Raw genomic sequence first — 18929 nt, forward strand, 5'->3', positions numbered from 1 at the left:
TACCTAGGCTGCAGGTTCGAGTCCCTGGTCATGGCGTATATGGGAGGCAACCAACTGATGTTCCTCTCTCACACTGATATTTCTTTCTCTCTTTCTCTCTCTATCTCCCTTCCTCTTTCTCTAAAGTCAATGGCTATATTTTTGGATGAGGATTAAGACAAAATAAAATGAAAAATGAAAAAAATATAAAATATATATCCACCTATCTTTATCCATCTAATATATGTACAATAAAACACCACTTTATTTCACCTCTTTGAAGGAAAATGGCCTGGAAGATAAAAACAATGATCCTAGCGGTACATGCAGTTATTTCCAGAATAAGGTAAGCTTTCAACATCTTCCACAAATCTTTGAAGAATGGTTAGAAGTAAGCTTTAAAAAAATAGTCACAAAGTCACAAGTCAGTATATCCAGCGTGGGCCACCCAAAGTCTGGTCCCTTGCACTGTGCCTGAAAGAAGGCTTGTTCCAAACACTAGCTTTAAGGGACAGCATGTCGGGGTGGGCGAATTACGGTCAGGGAATTAGTTAGAATATGTGGCTTAAGAGACGAGGGAATTTAAATAAGCATTACTCTGGCATTCAGAATATTTCTCCCTGGTTTAGGGAGAAAGAAAATTAAAAGGATGATATTCTACCATATTGCAGTAAGTAAACAAACTATCTGCCTGGGGAGAACACCTTTACGAAAGTGAATTCCAAATTAAGACCTAGAATACATCAAAGAGATGCACCGTAAGGTAAGTCGGCAAACTCACAGTGCCTATGGTACTGTCACAATGCTGGGTCTGAGGGGAGAGTGATACATGGTCCCAGCCCTGTTGTAACTCACTCCTGAGTGGAGACCCGCGACAAGGAAATGAATAATTACCAAACAACAGCACCAGAACTGTGCTTGAGGAGAACGCCATGTGACTGCTACTGAGTAGGGGACTCAAACATCCAATTAAATTTTTGACTGGGGTGGGTGAGGGGGGTACAATCTGAAATAAATGCCACTATGTGGCTAGGAAAAGGAGACAGGCACGAGCTCCATGAATAATTCACTGCTCAGAGAGACATTCAAGCTCTTTCTTCTGTACTTCATCTCGGCAGCTTTAACCTATTTTGTGAGGCACCTGGCTTATTTCTGGAAGCTATTGTAGACCTAATGTGTAGGAAAGGGTTTTGACCCTTTTAAATAAGTTGCTGATTTTGCAAATTGTGCTCCTAACATAATGTGTTATTATGCGAAAGGGAGGTAATTTAAGAGACTTGCACACAACAGAAAATCTCTTCTGTGTCTCTAGTTAGCTCCGGAACTGACTGAATGAGATGCATTCATAAGGTACTTATGAACACATAAGTACTTAAAATATTAATGCTTTATCAGGGTCTTAAAATATTAATGCTTTATCAAGGTCTTTACCCTTCAGGAGCAGATAAGGGCTGTGACATTCTTATCTCTTGGGATAAGAGATTCCGTGGGATAAGAACAAAAACAACTGTTGGACAAAATCCTAATTAGTGGAAGTACCCAGGTTAACATAATGGTAGCCAGAAAATTTTCCTTATTTTCTTTTGTTCATTTATTATTAGTCAAAAAGCATAATGAAAACTCACTGAAAAATATTCTACTATTATTTGATGGTTCACAATCTTGTACTGCTTCACGTTCACATCCTTACCACCAAATATTTGCAGAATATTGCAGAACACCGTGGTGGAGAAGATCGGAGACTAGGTTGGAACAGAGGTGATCCAGGGTGCTCCCTGGAGGCTATTTTGGGAAATAATCCCAAATATTCCTTATTTGATTAGCATATACCATTGGGCAGTAAAATTACAGTCACTAGACTATTCCATTTCATTAAATGTATTTTCTCTATTTACATTTCAATTAAAAAAGACAAACTAAAAATGTTACATAACCAAAACAGCACCTTTTTATCTTTTAGAACTTAAAACCTCTTGGAATTGTTTTAGTCTGGCTATTGCTATATGCCACTAAAAAAATAGAATGCATTCAGAACCATTTCTTCAAACATGTTTTGATAACTGTTTCAATGAATGTTTCATACTACATGTCATCATAACCACTAAATATATAACTCAAAGATCACAATACCATTTATTAGCAATCGACAAATCAAATTACAGATTATATTCTGAGAACTCTACTTAAAGCATGAGTTGGGACTGGATGGAATACAGAGGAGTATAAGACAGCAGTGTCTGTGAAAGTTAGGTGTGCATTTGTATGCTGTGCATTACAAAACAAGGGTCTAAGACAGCAAAGTTGGATTGGGCAAGTTGCTCTGAGAGATGCAGAGTTTGCCATGAATTTGACGTTGGCACCTAACCTGACACTGATGTAAGCCAGGTGAGAAGGGCCCTCAGACGTCATTAAAAAGTACTAGGTTGAGATGGTGTTTTCTTGCTCACTTTCTTGGGTCATCCCACGGATGGAGGAAAGATGCTCTATTTCTTTTTATTCCTCCTTCTCTTGTACAGGTGCTCCCTTCCTACACTGTCCTGGAACCTCTCAACGACTTCCTTTCTTCTTCGTACCCCACTAGTCGGGAGCCAGCGTGCTATATGTACTCACCACGCCCTTGCTCAGCCTGTGAGTCACAGTCTGCATTCTCAGCATATCCACTTGTTTTATGATTTTCTTTATATATACATATATATGTGTGTGTATACATATATGTATATATTTACCTCCTGTATTTATAATTAATTTATTATCTGCCAAGGACAAAAGCTGTATTTATGAAATAATTGCACAACTTTCTGCCTATAAGTTTTGAGCAAAATGATTCAGTGACTGAAATGCTCCTACTTTTGAAAGCTACTGAGTCATTTCTTGTCTTCTTTGATTGGCCTATTGTGTATCATAAGGAAAGACATATGTGGGCTGCAAAGTCTCAGTCGTAACTGTGCCCAAATGCACGTGGAGTTCTAAGATTTCATTCATTTACCTAACAAATATTTTTCAATGCAGTGCTGGATGTTCCTGGGCTCTTGACCTAATCTGAGCCCTCACTCACATTATGCCTCACCCACATTACACCTGACACACAGCAGGCTCGCTGTGAAGTGCATTGGAGAGATCTATAAAGAATAAGGGGTCCCTTTCCTATGAGCAATTTGCAAGGTGTTTGCTCCTTTGTCCTAAAGACAGAAAAAGTTGAATGATAATACATGAAAAGCTATATCTTCCCAGAGAATAAGTGGCTCCAGGGATGCTGATGATGCTGTGGTTCTATCTCCTTGGCTATACTGCTATCCCAGAGGTGACAATCAGAGGAATGGATGTTCTGAGAACAAAAGGACACAGCTAGGGTGGCCTCCATCTACAGTGCCATGGAGCCCTGAACACTGGGATTCTGCAGGGAGGGTTTCTGGAATGGCCCAGGGACTGGTCCAGATTGGGAAGTAGGCAATGGAAAGGCAGAAGCTGGGCCCAGGCTGAGCTCAGGACTGTTGAAAAGGGGCTTCATGTGGACAGAGAGGCAAACTGGCAGGAGAAACCCTGACAGGACTGCAGTCCGGGAGGTGAGGCTGAGCACTGGAGGAGACAGCTAGCTTCACATACACCTGCACTTCTTAGAGTGTGACCGAATGGAAAAGAGCTGATGTCGGTTCTTCACCTGTTATGATATTTCCCATCAAGCATCACTTTCAAGTAAGTGAGAAACTTGATCAAATATATAATTTTCAAATCTCTGACCTTTGCTTAGACTTTATTACAATACTAGATATTTTTAAAATAGATGTAATAGCCATCTATTCTGAATTTTTTCTAATACTTTGAGAAAATTATCTTTTAATTTTTTTCTCTTTTTCCCAGCAAGTGATTCTCTGCGGTGATAAGGAGGGAGAGAAAGACCACTCAAGACATCAATTCTATGTAGAGAGAGTTACTAGCATACTGCATTTTTCTGTTGGCTTAAGTCAGAAAAAGAAAAAGCCCCCTTAAGAGCACAGTCTGCCCCCTTGCACCCCCAGAGACGATATTAAGAACAGTGGTGTTTTTGCCTATGGTGGGCAATACTTTTAGAGAACACCCAAAGGCTGAATACATTTAATACACCACTCCATTGCCTACTCATCAGACTAATTTTCAATGCTCTAGCCCAGGAGTTGACAAACTTCTATAAAGACGCAGTTGGTAAATATTTTAGGATTAACGGGCCATATATTCTGCCCCAACTATTCAAGCCATTGTAGCAGAAAGCAGCCAAAAACAATATGTAACAGATGGGAAAGATTATATTCCAATTAAACTTTATTTATGAAAATAGGTGAGGGACTGATTTGTCCTACAGGGCATAGACTGTTGACTCTTGGTCTAGCCCTTCAATCTTGAAATTATATTAAAATTATTATGCTCATATGAAGAGATAATACATTTCAAGAGACATTGTTTTCACCTATTCTACCCCACCTTAAAAAGGTATTTACTGCTACTAATATATGTATCATTAAAAACATGCCCAAGTACCTAATTGCCAAAGACTCCAGGTTTCTTAGTTTGTCTTTCAAATATATTTAACACAAACCAGCACTAAGGAAAATTTCAGAGAAAAATCCATCAAGGAATTCTAGAGAGAGAGAAAAAAATCCAACTTCTCCAAATTTGTGAACTCTGCGACCAATTTTATTGGGTATTCAGAAATGCATATAATTATAGCCACACTACTGTGGTGAAATGTGTTCTGAAAAACAATCAGAGAAGAAGATGATATTCCCACATGCATCCGGATGAATTTCGAATCTTACTATGGAAAATGGTAGAATAATGATCTAGAACACGCTGTACTGTCTTTTTTTTCTTTTTCTTTTTAGTTTTTTTTTAAATTTAATTTTTTTCTTTTTAATTGCAGAGATCTTCAGAGAGTACAAATCAGCAAACAATTTCCCTATTCTGCAGGATAGCAATCAACAGACACATTCTGAGAAGTCATGTGTTTCCACGTGAAATACAATAAAAATTTCTGACCACAAGGCCACAATGGGAATTTCCATCTTTAACAATTTATTTTTAAAATGCTTAATATTTATGAAGTACTTTATAGGTGCTGATCATGGCTACAAACAGTATTTCATTTGGTCCTTAACATTTCCTGGGAAGGCAGGTGTGACAGCTGCTATTATTCTCATTTTTCTGATGAGGGTGCAGATGCAGAGAAGGTAAACACCTGGTCTTTAGACACACAGTGAGGGCAGACTCATGACTCAAAGCGCGCCCCCTTTCTACTGACTGCCCCGAGCTACTGCACCTTCAAGATCTTTGTGGATTTGGCTTTTTTTGTTACCAGATCCTATTGGATGGCCAAGAGATGATACTGACAATACAGTGTTTTGGCTGGGGCAGAATAACTAGGACAATTATTTTAAAATGACAATTATTTTTTATGTAACAACTATCAGAAACTATATTTATTACTAGCTTTATGGCTTACCTCTTAAAAATGATAATATCATATTGTAGGGAGAACAACTGGAACGTAGTAAGTACTTACTGAATTGAACTGCTATCAGGAGACCAGCGTCCAGAGAGACTAGTAAATCACTGACTAAATACGGGAGAAACTGCACCTATTCACTTCCCAATGATTTAAGGAGCTCAACTAGGAAGACAGACGTGAGGCCATTTAGAATAAAGAGTACCTAACTAGTACTACAAATATTACTGAGTAGCCACTGGGAGCAAGGCATTGTGACAGATGCTATAATGAGATTGAGCACAAACTACTCTATGCCAATTGGAACCACAGTTTCATAAAACATGGCAAGTTAAAGGCATAGCATTTACACATGGATGGAGCTGAGGAAAGACAGATGCAGATCAGTGAGAACGGTAACAGTTTACAATGATGGGATAGGCTTACTATCAAACAGGAGCAAATCACTGACTGTCCAGCCACAATGTAAGGGCCAAACTACGTAGACCTTTGAATAGATGCAGTCATGTGAAACACCTATCCAATTTTTAAGATTCAGTATTTAACAAAAGAATACAAGTGTGTCAGTTTTTAGTATGAATTACATGTTAAAATATTTTTTTAATTTTTATTTGAATATACTGAGTTAAATAAAACATTTAAATGCATGTCCCATTTTATTTATTACTTTTTAATGTGGCTACTAGAAAATTTAATATTACTCTGAAGCCTGAGTGATATTTTTACTGGGCACTGCTGTTCTAGAAGGCCATCCTGAAACCGAAACAGAAGCCTGGGCAGCGCACGGTTCTGAAAAGGCTGCTCACGTGTATGCTGCCTTTGTGCGGCAAAGACCCAAGTGGACCAAAGACACGGCAGAGAACGAACCAAGAGTTGTTAAAACCATGAACTACAAAAAGTCGGATGGCTCACATGGAAATACAGTTAGAAGAAACACGGAGGGTATGGCCGGTGATTCCAAAGTGACTGGACTGAAAACTAAAGGATGTAGAAGGCACAACTGTTGTCTTCTTCCAGCAGAAGCACAAATATTTGAAGGAGAAATGAGATAAAATGCCTGTTAGAACTGAAGTCCAATCTACCTCCCGCACTTTCCCTCCAGTCACCAGTGACTGCGTCACACACACAAACTCTATCTGTAAGGGTTTATCAGCAGATGGAACTCCTTAGTGTACCTCAACCAAACCATCTAATATTAAGGCTCCATTTATAATTTTTATCCCCAATATATGGCCACAAAAAACCTAAGAGTCTCAAGGCCCTCAAATTATAAACCAGAATACAGAAGGTACCTGGAGGGGTTCAACTGCCCGAGCTCCGAGAAAAGCCCTACTGTCGACCTGAACTTTCATCACCCCCGTACTGGTCACACTGCAAACGCCCAGCAAATTCACTGCGTACATCAAAAATGGTAGTTTACTGGAAGGCTAACAGTCCACGCCTACACAATGTGGAAAAGGCAAAGAGCAGAAGCTGTAGACTGGCAGGCTCGGCGTTGCGGACGGATGATCACGCACACGGGGCGAGTACTCAGACATAAGGAGCCGGGAGCCAACAAGGTCTCCTAAAGTCAAGTCATACCAGGTGGGACTCATACTCTTTTTCACCCTGCCTCTGCATGTGCAGAGGATGTCTTAAACACAGAGTAAATCTTGACTTTCATAAGACCTTTCACCTTTCATAAGTCTTTTATTGCACATTAAAAATGTGGAGAAATAGCAGGCATGATATCAGCAGTTTTAAGACTTTAGTAAGTAAAGGAATCATAAAGAAAGACTGGCGGTTGAGAAATTGAGGTCAGCATGAGGAAATCCCTCAGGTCTGTTTTAGGGGTTCCTCCGCGGCAACTTTTTCTGCAGCGGGTTGAGGGAAGCAGGAACGGCAGGCAGGTGAGTAGCATAAAGGTGGAGGAATCGTAGTAGTTCAGAAGTCCCTATTATTAGGGGCTATAAGAGCAGAGTATCTGAAAACAGCGTGATGAATCTAACAGGAAGAAATGTAGTGGTATAATAAAGTATACAGAGAAATCATAATTAGAAATAAAAAAATGCACAACAACGAAGTAAATTTAGGAGGAGGAAGACCAAGTCCGGCGGCGGCTCAGATGTTTCCCGGGTCATGCCCGCACGGAGTGAAAGCTGCGTAAAGCCAGTGCGGTGGCAAGCTGCATCAGGAGAAATGCAGGAATGCAGCTCGTTCTGAGTTCGCTTATATCTGCACCAGCCAGTCCGCATTTGGGACCTCCTGACAAGAGGAATGCTGAGAAACAAAGGAGGACAGCAAGCAGGAACAAGTGAAGGGATTAAAGAAGCTTTCAGACGAAAGGAAAGCTTACAAACGATAAACCAGAAATTTTCACATTAAGATTTTTCAATTAGAAGTGGTAGCATATACCGAATCTCTTCTCCAAAGGCACGTTTTCTAAGGAGGGTAGAGGTCCCAGATCTCTTTGAGAATCTGATAAAGCCAAGGGCCAGCCACTCCCAGGAAAAACATTACACACATACATGTTTTCATACGATTTTAGGGGGCTGTAAAGCAGAGTGAGAACTACTCTAGCTTAGAAGTTAGAAGGACCCCTGTTTCTGTTTCAGAATAAGAAACTACTTCTCCTTTGACTTATAAAGCAATACTTCTGAGCAGGAAATTGACAGACAGATTCCTAGCCTGGGAAGAGAGAATGGGAGAAGAATGTGGAGCCGGTAACCCACAGAGTCCCTCCCGATTCTAAGATTTCTCCCAACTAAAAGGAACTTTTGAACAATCTCACAGCATTAACGAAAATAGTTGAAACACTATTTGTGGTTGTCATTCGCATTGCAATTTTAAATACTAACAATATCCATTACACTCTAGTAATTGAAACAGGGTCAAAACAAAGGTCATCCAGGCACTATCATGACTTAGACACATCTGAAAACGACAGGTGCCCAACTACACCTGGGCGCGCAACTACAAAGGGGGCAGGTATATGAATCATTTTTCGCATTACAAACAATACAATATTTCTCTTCTCAGGCTGCCTTTTGAGTTGCCTGCACTGAGGGGCATGGTAGCAGAAGCCCTACAGCCATGCAACATAAGCTCTGGTTTTGCATTTGATTACAAGGATTTTTCTAAGGAGCTACTTCATGCCACGATAGCAGACATACTCATGAGTATGTCTAGTAGTAGCATTACACACTTTCTATATTTGGGGGTCTATATTCTAAGGTAACTCATTAACATATACACATGAAGAATTTTTTATTTTTTATACATTTTTTATACATTATAAAATGTATAAAATTTTTTATACATTAACTACTGGAAAGGAGAAGAGGTACATCTCAATTTTAATTCTACCCTTAAAGGAAAACGAATAAATCAAAATACTTGAGAGTGAAGCTTATTTTTTAAAAACTCAGGTTCTCAGAAATATAAAGCAGGAAAAGCTTCCTAATATTCTGTTGAGATATAATTCCTGGATTTTGCTTGAATTTCTTTTACTTAAATTCTTATCCCTAGTTCTGCTAATAATCTTGAAAGATGCCCCAATCCTGAAATAGTCACAAATTATACTCAAAATTACTTCAGTGTTTCCTCGTTACAACCATATACAACTATAATGAGATGTTATAAATGCCTGCTGGCTCCACACAGTGCTGCTGCTGGGAAATGATTCTTATACCAAGTATGACCAAAAGGGCTGCAAACCTCAAGGAGAAGCTGTGTGTGTGCACACATGTGTGTGTATGTGTGTGTGAGGTTAATTTGTGTATGGAACCCAAGTGCTAGACGTTACTCACTTAAAATGCCCAACTTTATTTTCCTATGGGGCTGAAAAGTAAGGTCTTACTGCATCCCTTCATTTCTCAGCTGTCTCCCATTTCCACTGCTTTATTTTTCCATTGAAATCAATTTCTTGAAATGGAAAAAAAATTTCACCATCAATGGTAGACTTTAAATGATGTGGAGGGATTATTTTTTTCTAGTTCAAGTAATAGCCTCCCCAAAATCTATTAATGACAGTGGACCTATTTTCTAAAGGATTATAAAATTCCATCAAAATCTGTCATATTGTTACTTAGTTCTCAACAAAACAAACACACCCAGACACTCAGGGGCCACAGAGAGTTTTTGGGATTCATTTTAGGTCATTCCTTCCATCTGCATTAGCTATAAATGCAGCTGATGAGTGGAGTTACATAGGAGAGTGGTCCTCAAACTTCAGTGCTGAGCGGGATCAGCAGAAAGGCTTTGGAAGCACAGACTGCTAGGTCTCTTCTTCAGAGTCTGTGATTGGTCAGTCTGGGTTGGGGCCCAGTAAGTTGGGTGATGCTGTTGCTACCAGTCTGAGGACAACCCTTTGAGAACCCCTGGTACAGGAGCATCTCTGATAAATAGCTGTTTGCAACGCCGTATTTCCTTTATTAATTCCAACTTTCATGGCTAAGCTTTCTGAATCATATTCTAGACTGGATCCAGAAATGAAAGACAGCGTTCTGTGGCTTCAGAACCTACATAGCCACATCTCCTCTAGCTGTCCTGGGGGAATGTCAGTAAGGAGTGCGACCCTCTTCTGGAAGAAGAAGCCAAGCTGTTTCTTGAGTCCCTTCCTCACTCTCCCCCCACAAAATGATGTAATTTATTTAATTATTAATTGAAATAATTTTTCAATTATAGTGACATACAATATTACATCAGTTTCAGGTGTACAACAGAGTGATTAAACATTTATATAACTTATGGCCCTCAAATTATACACCAGGTAAGTCTAGAACCCCTTCTGACCCCATATGTAGTTATTACAGTGTTACTCCCTCCCTTTCGTTGAACCACTTACTAAGAATTTGGAGCAAAATTCAAAAGGAAGATGATTCACAAAGCCTGTCTAGAAGGGGAGGCTCCGTTGGAAAGAACACTGGCGTACTCACCAGAGGGGATATATACCCAGTCGCGTGGTGATAAAAACCATGGCAAACATAACAAACAGGAGATCACAAATTTTCTGAAACTTGGCATAATTTGCCATTTTGGCAGCCTATGAGAGGAAGGAATAAGACATATTAATTTAGTTAAACTGAAAAATAAAAAGCTTCTTTGAATATGCATGAGTCTCCTATAATTTATAACTTCTTAGATGCATAAAACTGCCTGCTACTTTGAAATGCCATACATTGGTATTCATAAATTACCCATAAGTCCAGTGAAATGCAGCATTAGCCATAAGTAGAACTATTGACTGCCACAGATTTAATAAAATATTCAGCAACCTGAAAAATTCAATTATATGCGTGATTTCAGGAAAATAGAAAAATAAGAAAATTCTTGCATTATAGATGATATTAGCAAGCCAACCATACCAGCACAGGAATTTAACACAACAGGTCAAAACAGAACATGTTACATAATCCTTTAAACCTTTAATGAGTTCTAAACACTAAGACAACAGAATTTATTTAGAATATATGAAACCTTTCTGAATTTTTTTCTTCTTTCTACTTAGAATTATAGGTTTTCTTTAAATAGGCATAAGGAATATTCTGGGGAGATAGTTTTTGACCTAGTCACATAAATTTAGAACTGAAGAGTGTGTCAAGATCATGGCTTTTCAATGACTCCATTTAGGTATAATTTTGAATGTTACATGGACGGGTCATCTTCTAGATGAAAGTCACTAGTGTTGCAAGTGTCTGTAAGAAGTACTCTAATATTTCTGGCCGTGATTTAAGTGACTACTTTTTAAAATATAATTTTATTTATTTTTTAAACTTTTTTTTTCAGATAGAGGGGAAGGGAGAGAGAAAGAAAGAGAGATTAACATCAATGTGTGGTTGCCTCTCACAGGCCCCACACTGGTGACCTGTCCTACAACCCAGGCATGTGCCCTGACTGGGAATCGAACCGGCAACTCTTTCGTTCATAGGCTAGCACTCAATCCACTGAGCCACACCAGCTGGGGCTAAGCGACTACTTTTTGTACTGTAAGTTAGTCTAGGGAAGAAATCAGGTCCCTTTCTTCACTATCTATTTGTGGATGATTCTAAGTCAAAACAAGTGACACTGAAAATATCATTTTGATTGGTTCCCTCTTTTTTACAAGCACCTTCACCACAGGGTGACAAATTGAAGATGTCATAACATTATGCTCTACTTAGTAGAAAGTTGAATTAGCTGAGTCAACTTGGAAAGACTGTTGACAGTATCCATAGAAGTCATAATTTAATAGCTTTAAGTAAAACACAAAGCTACGAGAGAACTCCTTCCTATGGGGAAATATCAATCAACTGAGTGGAAGTCTTTTAATATCATGAATACTTTGGGCATGACACCACACATTGCATTGAGAAAAAGCACCTTTTGCCTCCTACTGGCTAGGCAGCCATATAATCTTTTTGTATTCATTCACCAGTATTCAATAAAAAAGCATCAAGCATCATTTTTTTTTTGCCAATGTCTAAGCCAGAGCTTCCACTTTGAAGAGCTGACAGTCAACATACCTTATTATTTGGATATTATCAGGAAATATTTTACAATACCAAAGAGGACCCAGGTAATGAAGAACATTTGCTTTTAGCCACATGGCTGGAATTTCTGGATTGTTTTTCTTTTCTGTATTTAAGTGGTACGTGATGATTCAACCAATGTTTTCAGACTTATGGTTCTGCTGAGCATCATGCCAGCCATTTTCCCAAAGACTGGCGTTAGCAGATTGTACAGGACTGATTTCAAAACTGGAGAGTGCTGGATAAATTTCTACTTTTAAGCATGCTTAGGATTTAATCAAATGGTAACTGACTTTCAGGGTATTTCCCTTATCCTGATTATATTTCTCCTTTAAAAAAAGGTGGAACAGAGCCTACCATGAAGCACTTAAAAATCATAGTGCCGAGCTATCATCTGACATATCCTAGCCCATTAGGACTATTTTTTTCTGTTTCATAAACTTACATCGACCAAGTTTAAAAAAAATGCTACATAGCCCCAACTGGTGTGGCTCAGTGGACCGAGTGCCGGATTGTGAACCAAAGGGTCTCTGGTTTGATTCCCAGTCAGGGTACAGTCAGGGTCCCCAGTAGGGGGCACTTCAGAGGCATCTACACACTGATGTTTCTCTCCCTCCACTCCTCTCTCTAAAAATTATTATAAATAAAATCTTTAAAAAATAAAAAATGCTATACATACATCACACCTTGACAGTTTTTATAAAATATTCAGTTTTATGGTACAGGAAATCTCTGCTTTTATTGCAGTAACCGATCATTATTTGAGGGCACTTTTATTCTGTATCCACAGTGGCCGTAGATGCCTCAAAGGGGCAGACCGTGGGCCAGCAGGAATCAAAAACCAGAATACGAATTCTAAGACCCACTTCTACATGGATTTTTACTCTGATAAGTTTATTTCTGACAAGTTACATAAATTTCTTAGTTTAAAGTGAAGTAAACTTTTATTTAATTATATAACATTACTGAGTGTGTAATTAAGAGTAAATACTACATCAAAATTTTGCTGAGGATTTTATCTTTTGAAAGACATCAAAACAAAAACAAAAAAAGAAAGAAAGACACTAGAAGTATTTTTCTTTTTTCCCTACTTTAATAATTCTAAGTGACAGTGGTTTGGAAAGTTTTCACTGTTAAAAACTAGATGATATGTGTACTGGCAATAAAAACTATGACTACGAACTGATTTCATCAGCATGTACAACTCCCATTAACAACTAAATTGAATTATATACACTTTTTGGATAAATCAGTGTGAAACTTACAACACTAGAAATAAAATGTATTCAAGTAATACTTTTCCTAATGTAAAGCATTCATTTCTTAAGTGTGGAATAATAAAGGTATTCATTATTCCATTAATAAAAAATGCTAACATGATGAGTATTTTTTATATAAAAATTTATATACTAATTTAAAGTCCCACTTTCACCAATTTCAGCTACAGAGAAATACTCTGCAGTTTCAAAGCAGGCATACACCACTATCCCCAGCACCATTAGCACAACACAGCAGGAGTGATGATCTGCGGACCTTCCTCAATGCTAGATTTTGTACTCTTAGAGATGAAAAAAGTTTTTACCTCCAGGAGAGCATCAGCTGAATCGTGAAGACAGAGAACCAGGGTCCCTACTCGAGCCATATTGTTGACATATGAAAAGGTAATTAGGAAAATAGACACCAGGTGATGCAGGAACATAATGCCAAAGTCCTTGGGGAGGAAAAAACAGCCATGTTAGGGCTTAGCAGTAGCACAGCATTTCCACTGATGTGTTCAACCACTCCACCAATGCTTTCTGAGGCTCTCTGTGCGCCTAACACTGGGGATACTAGAGCAAGACACTCTGCAAGCTCACCGTATAGTGGGAGAGACATACAGCAGACCAGTAATTATGGAGAATGTAATAAAAGCCAGGGCTAAGGCCAGATCACAAGGGGTGTTTTGTACCAACCAAGGAATTTGCTGCAGTGGGAGAAATCACTGTAGGATTTTAAGCAAAGAAAGACATGGCTTGAATCAGTAGATACTTCGGGAAAACCAGTCAGGCAGCAGTGCGGGTCCAGCTGGACTACGTCTCTGACTACTTCTGTGTCCGTCTCCTGGAATATGCTCATTGCGCTATTAAAGCAAGAATAGTAATATGTTGGCTTTTCTATGAATCCTACACAAACAAGGTCTGAATTTTAACCAGTAACTGTGCATAGTCATTACAAATTTAGCAGAAGTAATGGAACACTGGCTATCTTTATTTTGGTTAACTTCAAGGGAGCTACTTCTTGGCCCATGTGAAAAGATTATCTTTCTCAGATACTGATTTATCTCCTGACCATCTGGGACACCATTTCTTGTGATACGGAATTTCTGTTGCTTAGAAGCATGGTCTCCCTAAAAGAGGCTAAAGGCAGCGGGTAAATGGTGATGCCAGGAGAGTCGACTTGGGTTGGTGAACACACAATATGATATACAGATGACGTATTATAGAACTATACACATGAAACCTATGTAATTTTATTAACCAGTGTCATCCCAATAAATTCAATAAAAAATTTAAAAAGAAATGCAGTCTCTCTTTTACTAGCATTTTTACTCCCATTGAATCTGTATTTCATTCAGAATAAACTTGAACTTCTCAGGGTCTTAAATGCCAGAACTGGCTCTAATGGTGATCTACTTAAAGCCCTATACCATTCGTGTAAAGACCAAAAAATTAGCCAAAATGTAAAGCATATTATGAAGCTGAGAGAATAAGGGAAAGAGAGCAAGTGTGTGCACACACACGCTCTTTTCAGGAATGGTGGATGTCGCAGTTTGAAGTTTGTAAGGTCAACTTTAACAACTTTTAAATGGTTTTAAAACATTTAAACAACAGTCCTTGTTTAGATACTGAAAGTAAAAATGATGATCTATAAGAAATAACATATTGCTCCTATGAGGTCTTTTTGCCATTTATTTTATTGTATAGTTCCCATACTGAAAACATTTCCAATTATTTGACTTAAATTTTTATACCTTGAGCCTACAAAGAAAGCTATGGATATTTTAAACGTTTAAATTCCCATGATACTGAACTCTTAAAATTGTCTCTTTAATGTGTTATAATGCCAAGCTCTAAAAGAAAATAATGAAGTAAGGTTAAATGTGTATGTTTGAAGAAAAACACACAATGTTTGGATTCTGTATACACTTTGGAGAACATGTCCAGAGTTTACTTTTCTGCCTTGGAAAGTGCCAAACATTTATTGACAATCATGCATATTGATTTATTACTAGCACAGTAAGCCCTCACTTAAGTTTGTTGATAGGTTCTGTGACTTTAAGTGAAGTGGACAATGAAACCAATTTCATCACAGGCTAATTGATAGAAAGAAGAATTAGGTTCCTATAGCATCTCCTTGTTATAACAAAATGACCGAACAAAATGGCATTATTTGCAGAGCTGCTGCATTAGTTGCCTAAATCAGGTCAGATAATTTTTTCAATGAAGTGCAACTATGTCTCTTATTTTCAGTTAACTTGGCTGTGCTGCACTGATGGGGAATATCATTGCTGGAAGAACCATCGGTCCTGCAGCAGTCACTTCCATCTGCCTGAAGTTGAACTGCAGAACTGAGTCTTGCAAACTCCCGTCACCTGGTGACCCGCCACTATGGTCCTTCCTCTAAAACCAGGTTCCCATCCAGTTCTCAGCTGTCTGCCAAAGAGAAATGATGCGCAGGCTCTGAGTGTAATGAGTGATTGTGCGTGGACTCAATGTACAAGATTTGTCTATTTTTCCTGATTGTCTGTTTTGGTAGCATCTAAGATTTTCCTAAATCATTAAAGTTGGACGAGACCAAAATGCTCGAGGCAATCAATAAAAATTGCTGTGATCGTGTTTCCCACCGGAATTGAGATTGTTCTCTCCAGGCTGTTATACAAAATGTATTAGGTTCCATCGCCCTGCAGACAATAGCTATTTCAAAACAAGGAATCAGTTAAAGTGGAGCTACCCTATCAACTGATATGTTAAATTATTTCTTAAACATAATGAAATGAAAACACAGTGTTTAATTCAACATTTTAGTGAGTTTATATTTGCCCATGCTCACTGCACCAACTTCAAAGTGTAACCAGCTGAGCACCTAACCGGAATAACACTCCCCACATTTCCATTGTTCAGCCCTGAATGCTTGCTCTTGATTCACTGAAAGAGAACAAGAGTTCTTCTCTATTTCATTTTAAAATGAATAAATATAAATTGACTAAAGTTTACATTTTAATCAATCCACTTACGGAGGATTAGAACTATTTCATAATGAAGTTTCCTGATTTGTATTTGATATAAATGTCCATAAACACCACAAAGCCCGGCAATGTATCAAGGACCCTCCAAAAAACAAGAGCCTCGTTTTTCAGTTTGTTTGGGAAGATCATTACCGCATATAAATCCTCTGCTCCTAGAAAATATTTACTGTTGAGGGACTCATGGTTATGCCCATGGAAGATGACTGATTTTCACTATACAGTCATATCTGTGTGAATATGAAAAAAGCAGGAATATTGAATTTTACCTTACATTTCTGTTTCAGAAAATCATGATACCCAATGAAATACCTTAAATAAAAGCCACACAATAATTACTTTATGTGTTATCACACCCTGACACATTTTTTAAAGTAGACACTAAATCTGGTCCAAGTGACAGATTTTAAACAAACTGAATTTGGACTTCATCAGCGCAGGGCGGGACTCCCCCCCCCACCCCGCCCCCCCGCCCAGGTGTGTTGCTGCTGGAGGACCAGCGTGTGCAGACACACACGCAGCTGCAGGGACCTTGGCACTGTAGGCTGAGGATGTGTCACTGCATCTTTAGTGGCAGCAATTAGGTAGAGATGGTGGGAATTTTTGTTGGTTCTCAGACTGAAGACAGATTCCAAAAGCCCTTATTCAAAACAGACTGTCCTGGCCACCTACTTCTGTGGCGTCCCCAACCTCCTGCCTTTCTGTCATAGCTTTTTCCAAGGGTTCCTTTTTATGATTCTTGCCTAATATTTACCCCAATCTGGAAGCCTCATTCCAGCGGCTTCTTCTATCTTAACTTTCACAGACAGATAGAAAATTAGATGTGGTCTTGACTTAAAATCCATTAGGCCTGAAATGAAAGAATCCAAGGGAGATAGATCATCCATACTAATATTGGAAGTGGTAAAACTCCAACTCTTTGGCCTCCATCCCCAAATATTAGAATGAGAATCAGTGTCCTTAACTCAGGTCTCCAGGGGAAATTCATGCACAAGAAAACATTAGCCAGAGGGATCAACCTCTCATTAAGACATATTCTATAAGAATGTGTTTAATGCTCAATATGATGAAACTCCGTTTGGAACAATCAGACCACAGAGAGTCTTTGAATTAATACTGTGTTTTCAGGAGGCAGCAGAAATTCATCTTCATGTCCATGTTTTCATAAATGCAAAATGAACTCATTTCTTAAAAACAAAACAAAGCAGCACAAACACCAAGAAACTTGTTAAGTCCCCATTTGTCTGATAAAATACTAATGATTTCATGAAGTTTCTGTTGGGAATAATCTTTGCAACAAATAAAGAAAAAGACTGAAGAATCTTCTCAAAAAAAGGAATAGGAAGGTCAAGGTTAGAAGTGCTAGCTGATTCGGATGTGCACAGATGGTAAAGAATATGAAATACTTCTAAACTGCAATGCAAGGGAAAGACTCTTCTCTCTCAGATACAAATGGCATGCATTAGCTTTCTGAATTTAATTTAATAAAATTAATAAATAAATGTAATTAGTAGATTTAGAATCTAACTCATGAATAGAAATGAGTTCATTTGTACTGTGTTATTCATGTAACAGGTTTTCAAACCCTCTATGAAAGAGAAAGACAACAGCTGATAATTTAAAGCTGATTTTGTTTTATGAAAACTGCAGCAATAATAGAAATCCCTCATTTCTATTAGCTTTGTTTTTTTTGAAGAATAGTTTTCTTATTGAAGCCTTCAAGATACACAGAGATGTATATGACCTTCAACAGAGTAAGATGCTTTTTTTTTAGAAGTGAATAACAAACAGTGTTGCTATCTCTTCACTTGGGCTTTTATGACTCGAGGTGAAACTCCCAGAGTGCTGGGGAGCAGTCTGACCATGCAGGAGGTGGGCTTCGGGCGTGTGACTTAGCAACGCGCAGGGGAGACCGGCTGCTCAGGCTCCTTCTCCTCTCCAGAGTGAATACAGGGATGGATATGGGAAGGATTTCCAACACAGCTTCCATATGCCAAGAATAATCAGAGTTACATACTTTTCCCACTGAGGGAATATGAAAGTATAATAGACTCTCAACCTTTGTCTATGCATGGATAGCTAAAGTCCTGATTAACAGCGTGAATATATATATATTCATATATATATGCATTCTTCAAAAAAGAGAATATATATATTCATACATACATATTCTCTTAAAAAGAAAAAGAAGAGACTAAAAAACTAGCTAGGTTTTGAGACAATGACTGAAATGAAAGTATACTTAGGGAATAGACTTTCCCTGTATAGAAATTAGTGGGTTTAGACTTGTCCGATATTAAGTAATTTGAGGAACATTATACTCTTCTCTTACCAGCACCTGATGTGAACAGCCCTCAATGTATGCAAATGTAAACCTTTGGGTATCTGTACTCTCCCACAATTTATCTGTTTATTATACTTTTAAGTGGCCTTGAACTTTGGCTCACTGTAAAGAGAACTGGTTAAATGTGCCACTTACAGTATTACAAATAATAAGCCTCTTCAAAAACTAACTGAAATCCACTTTTATTCTCATGCACAGCCTATGCACTTTAGGGTAAATATTTATGGGAAAATTTGGAAAGACACGAAAATGTGTAACTTATTTGGGAACGTCTGTTCAGTCAAAAAGTGGAGGAGTCCTGGCAGGTATGATTTAATGATCCCTTCTCTAAGATTCAGCCCATGAATAGAGCTTCATTCA

At 38.4% G+C, this 18929-nt stretch overlaps 1 protein-coding gene across 2 annotated transcripts in view; it reads right to left on the minus strand.

Annotated features, from left to right (window-relative positions):
• CERS6 (ceramide synthase 6) overlaps positions 1–18929 on the minus strand; it is a 289780-nt gene that overhangs the window by 37934 nt on the left and 232917 nt on the right. For both annotated transcript variants that reach the window (XM_037044542.1, XM_037044543.1), the window contains exons 7-8: positions 13526–13654; positions 10372–10478 (exon numbers count right to left, since the gene is read on the minus strand). In XM_037044542.1, the coding sequence (XP_036900437.1) occupies positions 10372–10478; positions 13526–13654 (236 nt within the window). The remainder of the gene's footprint in view (positions 1–10371; positions 10479–13525; positions 13655–18929) is intronic.

This window comes from Sturnira hondurensis, unplaced genomic scaffold (assembly GCF_014824575.4).
Source record: "Sturnira hondurensis isolate 20B ecotype Veracruz unplaced genomic scaffold, ASM1482457v3 Scaffold0004136, whole genome shotgun sequence".
Taxonomy (NCBI): domain Eukaryota; kingdom Metazoa; phylum Chordata; class Mammalia; order Chiroptera; family Phyllostomidae; genus Sturnira; species Sturnira hondurensis.